Below are 10657 nucleotides of genomic sequence, written 5' to 3' on the forward strand. Positions count from 1 at the left end.
CGACATTAAGGTTCATGTGGGCAGCAGCATGGTCTTTGTTGTGGGAAGTCAGGCCAGCCTAACGATACCCATCCTAACAGGTGTTTATTTTGAAGCGGAACATGCTTTCCACTGACATACTTCGTAAGGGCTGAGGCCTGCGGCTTATAGTTGCTGTTGCTGCTGTTTTTACAACTAGATTTGACTAACTGGAAACTTCACAGGGGGGTAAGAAAAACAGGGAAAATAGGTATTTTTAGAGTATTACAAACAAATCCACAACTTTCCGTCCAAACCACGACGATGGCGCATACCTGTTTTTATGTTTCTATATGATATTGAAAAGTCAACACAAATGAAGATACTTGTCCGAATCTATTGGCTGTATATTTTCATCAGATGATTGATGTTGCCTTCAAAATTCTACGCTGCAAAACTCGTTCTAAATTATTATTGAATCAATGTATGTCATGACTAGAACGAATGTGTAATGCTAAGACATACAATATTTCAACACCTATATAACACATATAATATATGCAATTGCTTGCGCCGCTCAAACACAAAGTCATCGGAACCGTACAACTATCCTAGAGCTTTAGAAAGTACACGGCTTTAAAAACAAAAAAAAAGGGTCGCTTGCGTACATTTTAGGCGTGCATGACTTTTATCTAGAATTTTTTAACATGTCGTTCAAAGCTACTGGTGTCGGGCCGGCGGTGAATGTTACGAGAAAATCTTAAACGTTCCGTATGCCAAAATAACACAGTTCTGTTTATTGAAAAATAGAAGGGGTATGAATTTCCGTGCCTTATTTTTGAGCCATTTGTGGCCACCTCTGGCATGTGCCTAGACTTAGAATGGCTATTCAGAAGCGTAAGAACTTTCAGCTGAATGAATAAAACACAAACGGAAAATTAGGGGACTATGTGCGTTTTCTCTCTGGATCATATTCCATTAGGATCTCCCGTAATGCGTTTACCCGATCGCCTATCGGGGATCAATGAGAAATAATGCACAAGAAATTATCTCACCGACAAGTGACTGGTATTCCTAATTCCAGTTTTTGGAAACAATATAATTGACGTGTCGCTCGGTTGTGGCTAATACGGAGAAAAATTTGCGCAGTATCGAAGTTGAGTCTACAGGAGAGTCAGTAAGGAACTCAGTCAGACAGGCCAGAATTCTATAGGATCAAGCGCCTGGCGAAAATGTAGGCTTCTGTTTCATGCTTAGTAAACTCTTGGCGCAAGCAGTTTCCGACAGACACTAGTGAAAAATAGTCTTTCTCCCGGCGCATCACCTTTAAACTGAGACCGAGATGTAGTTTATCAATCACTCTCCTAAAACTACAAGACTTAAGGATAAGTCGTGCTTTTATGGTCACATGAATGTGTGTGTATATTTTGAAACTGGATCTTTACCCTATCTATCTTCATATATCGAGAACTTCTTTTATATGAAGGCTTTTAGGCACTCAGGCGTCGAGTTGTGTTATTTCTGAGCTTCTCACGCGGTTAGGGACTAGTGAAGCAGAGTTTTGTTCCAACTACCAGCTCTTGACGACATTTAAGTACTATCACACGACAATTCGTTGGGAAGCATGTTGACTCCACAGAAGCTTCAAACAAAGGCAAAAAAAAAAATTAAATTAAGATTAAACTAAAAAAGCCAACTAAACAAGTGGGACAGGAAATACTATGCGAAGCTTGAAGGATTAAGCCAACCCTTCTAGTAGACGTATTACTCGTGTTTTGCGATTATCCAGAAACTTGCGTTTACGCAAATACGTTATTGTTATTATTATTTATTTATTATGTTTATTATTATATTATTTAGTTATTGTGTTGCGATATGTCAGCCATTGTTCGTTAGAGCGGAGCAACTGATGCTCTATTAGGGGCTTTTTTTGCAAGTGGGCTTTGCGGACAACAACAAAATACATTGTCAACAATCAATAGGGTCTATGATTTTTTTTTTGCTTAATTTGTTATTAATTTAAAATGCATAATTATTTTAGGAGTTCAATATAGAATTGTCAATATATTTTGTAAACAACTTTTACAACGGGACGTATTTACCATATCTGATTATATTCTTTGTCAAATCAAAGCTAAGAAACTGATTTACAGCAAATGGGTCTCACGACCCGCTTCTGATCCCTATTCGAGACGTGATGTAATAGGTGCGTGACATTTATGGTGCAAACATACTAAACCTAAGTCGAGATAAAAGGGATAGAATAACGTATAGTAGCAAGTTAGTTTTACAATGGGTATGCTTATATATTTGTGGCCTGCTAAGACGACATAAGAGGGATATAATATTTCATTATAATGAACGTATAATGAAACCTTCCGTGGACTAGGCATTTATCTATTATCTGCTAGTAAAATTTAGGCTCATAGAGATAGACAGTACGATATCATACACAATTTGGCATCGTATTACAAATCAGGCCACCGGCGTTCAGGAAAAGCAAATATGTACTTTAACACGCGGTGCCGGGATAGTATTGCGTTCTATTCTAAAGCAAGCTTGGTAAAAGCAAACGCGCATCTAATTTCTGGCTGCTAACCCCTAACAAACTCCGTTGAGCCCAGTTCCTCCAGACACCCTTCGACGGCAAACTGGCCTCTCATAGGCTTGCTAAGGCCAGCTCGACGGCGAGAAAGCTCCCATGTAAGAAAAAGTAGATCCGTTCCGCCCACAACGGAACAAATAGGTCGGAATTTATTTTTTCGTCGTTTTTTCTAGCATGGATTTCATTACAGTTAGAGGAATGAGAAGGCCAGTCGCCGCTGTTTGAAATCCTACAAGAAAAAATAACTACATATCTCAAACAGTAGTTTAATTAAGATAAATAAAATTTGATAAAATCTGAACTCTGGATATTTCTGATGCCCTCGGCACATCTGCGTATTAATTGGTACCGTGATCTATTGTACAGTCCAGTAAGGCAACGTAGACTCTACGCCTTCGATTGTTCAATATTGGCGTTATGAATTACTAACTAATTAGAATAACTTGAATGAGCTCCTAAGTTATCAGAATATATTTTTGCGTCGATAAAGTTCAGTTACCCCCGGAACTTAGTGCAGCAAGCCATGTGAAGCACGTTCGTTGCAGAGAATAATTGTTACGCAATGCTCGCCTATAATAATCCGCTCCGTTAAAACACGCCTTTGCCAGCTTAGGCCAGAAAGCAATCAAGGGTCTCGTACCCGAGCATATGAAGACCATAGTGCTATTTTCAAACAGCTATTCTATGAAGCGATGTTAAGCGTACAAAGAGTTGTCGTCTGTGGCCATTTTGTTGCCAAAACCGGAAAAATTGACTTTGACAGTATGAAATTTCAATACGCGATGGTGATTGCCGTTGCACAGTTGAATCTTCTATGGGGCATCTGTGCAGACTCAACGTCGCAGGACATTTTCGCGTGGAGTCTTTTTTCGAAAGGCAAAATTTTAAAGACTAGGCCACTCAACAATCAAGCTTGATTTACATAGATGGATATCGAAATCTGTGTATGTTTCGTATCGGCAGTATTATTTCATCGGGTAATTTTCTGACGTTCATTGCAGTTTAAAGACAGTATAGAGAGAATGGATGACCCAATAGGGACATTTCGACCTCTGCTGCAGTTAAGAACTGCTTCAAACGGCCGGCTCTTGGCAGAGGACTAGATATTATAGTTGTTTCCGATCGCCTTCTTTTAATCAATATTGAGATTTAACGCAACCTATAATTATATTATTACGATGGACTTTCATGCACTAGGCTTAGCCGCTTATTTAAATTCGAATTAAAATCATCTTACGCTCATTAAGCTTAACGTTTAAACATAGTATTAGTGAGCCATCATGCAGAAAGATGACCCCTTGTCTTGTTTGCTTGTCCTAGATTTATTAGGGTGAGTGAAAAGTTTGTATCTCTAAAATTTATAGAACGGGTAGCGTTTTTGGTTGCTCGTAAGGCTCTATGATAAAGCTAAGACTTATATGTCGTTGGCAATATAGAAAACACTGCGCTGATATGGAGCGTGCCTACCGAACAAACGTACAGGATTTCGATCACGAAACATCGTATTTGTGGAACTTGTTGCCACCTAACGAAGTATCAGTTTCCTACCATCCATATAGTAATACTGCAAAAAAGACAAGAAATACAATATTAGTTAAATGACAGAAAGGGAATTTCTAGTCAAAGTCCAATGCACGTTATACTTGGGTAGAAACCGATAACTAAAAGAGGCCGAAAATGATTTTGATGGATGCATAAAGTAGGACAGAAGTGTCATAGCTATGCGTTCGAAAGGTCAACGAATATTTCTCTTAACAAATATATTTGCGTGGCACATAAATGTTTGAGTTTCTATGTAGTAGCGTCCCTAGTTTGAAGGAGGAAGTTGCAAAAAAGCACTAAGTTCAAAACTGTTATATAAGCAATACCACTTGAGATGGAAGTGTGGAATCATAGGCAGCCCCCTGCGAAGTTATCTTGATACCGAGCCACTGACACCACTTCTAAGTAGCCCCTATGTGGGAAAGGGTATTGATAAATAAGTGACGCTCAAGACTGTCGAATATCCAGGAGTACGATGCCTTACGAGGCAGCAAGCTCTAGCAGACCGAGAAGATGAAATTGTCTGCTGCCAATCTTTGTTGGTCTATTGTTAAGGCGTAGATCCGACACCCGCAGTATATCATGTGTTAAGCCATTACTATCCAGTGAAAATGTCGTAGAAATGAAATTACTAACACCACGCGTCAAAGCTATAGCTCGGAGATATATTATGTAATAAACAGTGTTCTTGACGCTGCGGCTTTTACTGATATAATAAGAAAAGTTTCAGTGTTAGTATATTCCATGAAGATTGCGTCCCTTCAAGTTAGGGTAATTTTTTAATGACGAGTAAAACGTATGACGCGATATTGCTACCCGATACGCATTGCTACCCGTGAGCTTCGAGAATGATCTATATATTTTTCTGTTTTAAAAAAAGTTTCAAATGCTCATACAGATACAATCTGTTCCAATAATCACGCGTGCCCCCCATACCGTGAGGCCTACCACTTGCGCTTACTGAGGACCTAGGAAGCAGGGATTTTAAAACAAGTGAGTGTCCTGCACGGTTGAACGTATCGTTCAAGATGCTTTAAGCGGATTAAAACTGTTTTCAGTACGTGGTTAGAACTACTCTCGTTATTTGCTGTATTCAAGCCTATTTCGTACGGGCCTTGGTGGCTTACTCCTCAGTTTGGCTCCCGGGATCTGGGCCGATGGCGTGAGTTGTCCGTATATTTACCTGTAAGACAACACAGAGACAGATTTTATACGAGTAAAGGATTGAGCTCTGGCGTTAAAGTAGCGTCCTCTTCTGATGATGAGAAATAGACCAGGCAGATCTAATTCTCGCTGCTACAATTGGCTTTGTACGCGTATGATTGCTCACGGTGAAAAGGAATAAGCCACGATTGTGACTCCACAATGAGTTTGTATTTATATCCATGAATAAAGGATGATGCGGAACATGTTATAAGCATGCCGCAATACATTTTTTAAGATGTCCTAGGCACATTTTTTAGGCCTACCTCATCAAGGGCTGCATTTAGGCATACAGCTAATAATGTACCGTGTTTATCATGCGATTGTACGAAGCATACGCGTCGTTGGGAACGCATAATATTGTCATTAGATTATTTGTAGACTGCGGCAGGTGCTCAAAAGGAACCAGCTTCGCAAAAAAACAAGTGGTTTTTTTGCGAAGCTGGCTCCCAAAGCAAAAAATTTTTTAATGTGTCCCTTAGTATATCATAAACGGTTTACCAGCTAAACTGTGGTACGTAGTCAAGAATATTATATCAAAAATATGTACAGATGACAAGAGAGCTTCGCATATTCTAAGACTAGCATACCGTGGAACGCCGAGGGATATTTTGCTTTGCGAAGCTAAAATCTCCCCATAAAACCTCTGCTGGTAATATTTCTCCGATCATATGAGAAAGTTTAGCGGATCTGTGGTCAAGGCGGACTTTCACATATGTATTCATGTTTTTATACCGCATTGGGAGAGTGACAAATTAAAAACTATTTACTCCACTATAAAATATGCGCCCTAGATCGTGATGAATTGAATTATAATATCGTATTGAGATCGTATAATATTCATACACCGACGCACCGGAATAAATTAACAAACATACACTTAATAACATGTTTTATGTAGACGTAATGAAGAATTATAGCTGAGATCCTTATCCTCCGAGGTTTCGACCAATTTCTGTCAAATTTTTCGAAATTATCCCTGTAACAGCCTCTACGGGCTCTTCGTACTTCGTTGGATGGAATGGAAAAACTGGGAATAGGTTCGTTTACCCTAGCTACGCTGCTACTTCTGAAGCAATTAAAGCTAAAACTTTGAGTCGATACAAACCTCAGTATAAACGAATATGAGGGTGGTGAGTAAGGTACACAGAGAAGGACATTACACTGGGTGCACATTCGGAAAAAATGGTACTCTATGGAAATTAGAGATATTTAGAACGAATTTTATCTAGCTATACGTATTTCGGCTAACGTGAATTGAGACATATACATTTTTCGTCATGAATAAACCGGTCTAATATATATATATATATATATATATATATATATATATATATATGTGTGTCATAGACAGTAGTTAAAAAATCTTCTAGTTCGAAATTTGTCAAGAGCTATCGGGTGAGCTTAGCTCTGTTAATGGATGAAGAAGACGCGCCATAGATTGTTTCTATTCTCAATAAACAGTAAGCAAACGATGTCAACGAAGCATTATCGTACATGAATATTTCATTGATCAGTGCCATTAGCAGGGGGCCTGAAGAGACTCGAACGCATGTGCATGCAAGATTTATGCAGAAGGCTTGAACAACACCTAGGTTCTGAGAAAGTTAGCGAATCAGGCAATAGGTTAAAAAAATTTTTACCAACGCTTGGAACGAGTCGAGTATGTCTGCACATCGTGACAAAATATCGCAAGGGGCTTCGAATATAAAGAAAAAGCTGTAGCTCCAAGAAGATTATAGCGGGAAGTAATCCATGCTCTTGTTCGGCTTCAGGAAGAATAGAAGAAACGTTAATAATTATAATACTTCAGCTGAGCAACTATGTCCGTAAGATATTGACATAATCCTCATGGCAGCAACCTCATCACTAGAAGAGTACCTTGCAGGGGTGCAGTAGATTGTCCTATACGTACTAGTTACGACTATAACCCAAATATAATAGAGACACCATTTACAACGACTAAGGAAACGGGTTTTATGCGCTTTCAGTCCTTCTGTCAAACTATTGTCTGTAACTAGGCTTGAAAATAAAGGCGTTTAGTCGCAAGTGAGCTGGATAAGCAACTGCTGACGCACTAGCTGTTAGGCCTTAGCAAATCAGCTAAAAATAAGCATTGTCTCTAAACGAGGCCTGATTTGCCATTCCTTCTTAGAGAGTGTTCCTTCTTTGGAGAGCACCAATCCTCTCTCACTTTTCAGCGTCCGTATTGAACGATACAGGGAGTTCGCTAGGTCAGTATGTTGTAATTAATTTTGTGCGCTTCGGTCTTACATTCAGATGGCTTTCGTTGAGGTAAAATAACGTTCGCGACATTTTATTATCGGCACGCAGCAGGACATTTAAACGATGATACAATAAAGGACAGTTTTTGTTGAGGGGCGTAGAGATTCACGCAATGTATGTTTTTATCGCTGGAATGTTCTGTTATTAAATGACAGGTTTCTTTGACACAATGAATATGAATGACGTCAAGCAAAGAGCTTGTGTAGCCTAGGTTGTAAATGATTCATTTTTACATCGCTAATCAAATTTAGAGCTGTCACTCTGTTGGCCCTGGAACCGAAATCTTGTCGAGTTTGTGCCGCACTGAGGACGTGTTGAAATATGATTTTTCATGGGTCCTTAATGACGAACGCAGCAAAGGTACGAGTTTACGAACCAAAACGGGTAGTCCCACTATTTATCAGTACGTAACATTCTTTGTGCTGTCAAGAAGTGCTTTTATTTCGTTGACATAACAAGGAGACGCTGGATCAACCTTACATCCCAAGTGATAGCGTCCAGACCAACTAATTGCTTGATGATAATTGTAGTTTTACCATGGAAGTTGCTTATCCCACTTAAAATAAAACTAACTTGAATGTTTGCTAACTTCCACTTTATCAACGGCGGAATCATTCTCATGGCTAGAATTCAATACGTCAATATACCGCAGCCCCGTAGACCTATATAGTGACCATATCTGAGCCGTTTACCAATGCTCACTACAAAGAGATCTGGGATATCGCTGAGGCCGCAGCATCAAAGGAAATACTTATTAATGTCTGAAGTGTACTTGCCTCCGAGGGCAGTAGAGTACTTCAATATCCCGGATGGTTGCATTGCATTATTTGCTCATGCGATTGATTCCATACACCTGCGCGTAAAGAGAACGGCCGTAATATAATATGATGGCACAGAAAAGTAGGCGAATCAGTATGCACCGTAGATTCCATATATCTGCACTGTAAGTCAACGCTAGCTGAGGATCTTACTGATACCGATGAGACTAGACAACCGAGATCTCTATTTGAGAACGCTCGCGCCTTTGAATTCAATCCATTTAGTTTACGTTGCGAACGTTCCCCGCTCGCCACGAAGAATAAGAGAATGACGCATCGTAGATCTTCCGATCACACCAGCTTTCCCCATGAGAAGTTTTAGGAGGAGCACAACAAGGAATGTTTTGCTCAGAAAACTCTCGAAAACGACGATGTTTCAGACGAATTTCCCGCCACGTGGCCAACGAATGAGGTGCCACGAGTCGGAGATCATTTTGAGAGCCATTTGGCTGGGGTCTGTCAAAGGCGATATTCACACTCTGATTAATGATAGCCTTACTCTATTATACTCACTTGCCAAACCGCAGACCGTAAGGTGTTCACGCCTCGTTAGTCATGCGAAGGCGGAGTTGGCGGGAAAACGCAAGACAAACAGGGTCAGCACACATGATTCTGCTAAATTATCATCCACAGTTCTCGGTAAGCCCGTCGCTCGTTTGTCGGGTGTCCATACCTAATGTTGATGAGAACGGCGCTTAAGTTTATTTTGAACGTTCGCAGAAAACGCTGGCTTGGCTAGTAGGGGGCTCTGGACACGCGACCGTATCAAGATCAAATCAAGAAAGAATTATGGAAAATTGATTTATATAAACATATTCCATTTCCAACCGAGACCCTACAGACTGCTGCTAGTTTTCATTTGTTTCCACGATTTCCGTTTTCCATGGCTGATCCAAAATGGATGGTTAATAACAGCGAGCAACGAGTGTCTCTGCGGCGCAGGCGGACATATTGGAAAGGACGAATTATTTTCAATTAAAGCAAAAATAAGGCTAAAAAAGTTATGAAACCTTCCTGAAACCACGATAACTTATTTATACATCGAAAGTAGGTCTTTGATAAGCAGAGCCATTACCATTTAGTTATTGATTTCCTGTTTGTATAAAGTAAATTAAGTTCAACGTTATAGGGCTTCGTAGATTTTCTCATTTACGTGATAAAGTCACGCTGATAAATCACAGTATAACAGGTATTATGGCGCGTGCAGCAAAGAGTTCAGCTGTCAGATCATCGTTCGCCAATGCAAGCTTAATTGAAAAAAGTTAACTTTAGGGACGGCCAGCTGTTCAAAGTTGATTCGTGACGACTTATACGTTGAGAATCGAAGTATCGGAAAGTGCAAATATTCGCCAGGGCTTACCTAAACCTGCTAAGACAAAGGAAACAAACGCCGGTCTGAGGTATGTTATCGTAAATTTAGATAAAAATCTTTTTTAGTTCATACGTAAAATAGGAATTGCTGTACGCGACGATCGAAATTGTGCGCCGGTGAATACCAAAGTTGCAAGTTATGTAAGTATGTGAGCTCTCAGCCTTGCCAACTTCCTTGCAGTTCGCACTGGGAGTAAACATGTCCCTCACAGTCTTCCAACATGGTGATCAAGGGCCTTCTATACTTCGTTTTTGTGGAGTTGTGCAGAGCAGTAACGGCGAAAATAATATGACAAAACGCGTCAGAAGACCCTCTGAACGAAGCCTACTGCTGTGTGATACTAGGTTTGCACATAGGTTGGCGCTAAAAATACCTTTCAGTAGCAAACGGTGACGTTTTCGTATCGTGCAAAAGTGCCTCTGACTAGACTGACCTCTAGCGACCGATTTTAGCAATATAAGATCAATTAAAACCGAGCGCGAATCAAATTAGCCATGAATGTTCGATAAAAAAGTAAGTACCGATTTAAACATCTAAACATATTCCTTTACGAGAAAAATCTTTCAAGATACTAATATGGTATCATCGATTCAAGTCAATTTTGGCCAATCAAGCATTGGCAATTCAAGTCAATCTTTTAAGGACTCATATGCCTTTTACGATTTCAAAACAGCTTCGCTCGTAATGATATCTATGAGATTATGCTGATAAAAGTAAAGTGTCATTATATTTTTATCACATATTATTTTATAACAGGCAACAACTCCAACATACGTGGAGGTGCCGATGAGAGTTTCTATCGATCATTTGGAAAAAATCTATTTGTCTGCCCCAACCTTATTTACTAAAGATATTTTATTATTAAGACAACCC

General features: G+C 39.7%; 1 protein-coding gene across 5 annotated transcripts in view; it reads right to left on the reverse strand.

Moving 5' to 3' along the window:
• Positions 1–341: 341 nt before the first annotated feature.
• LOC111265815 (uncharacterized) overlaps positions 342–10657 on the reverse strand; it is a 22397-nt gene continuing 12081 nt past the window's right edge. Inside the window, exons 3-5 of one of the 5 annotated variants that reach the window (XR_002683690.2) lie at positions 5233–5288; positions 4044–4127; positions 342–1600 (exon numbers count right to left, since the gene is read on the reverse strand). Coding sequence is in view for 3 of the 5 variants with exons in the window: in XM_022842742.2 (XP_022698477.1) it covers positions 4100–4127; positions 5233–5288 (84 nt within the window). In the remaining 2 variants the exon portion in view is untranslated. The other 4 variants (XR_002683689.2, XM_022842742.2, XM_086970645.1 and 1 more) reach the window with 4 other exon arrangements.

This window comes from Varroa jacobsoni, unplaced genomic scaffold, assembly GCF_002532875.2.
Source record: "Varroa jacobsoni isolate VJ856 unplaced genomic scaffold, vjacob_1.0 scaffold_1016, whole genome shotgun sequence".
NCBI classification, from domain to species: domain Eukaryota; kingdom Metazoa; phylum Arthropoda; class Arachnida; order Mesostigmata; family Varroidae; genus Varroa; species Varroa jacobsoni.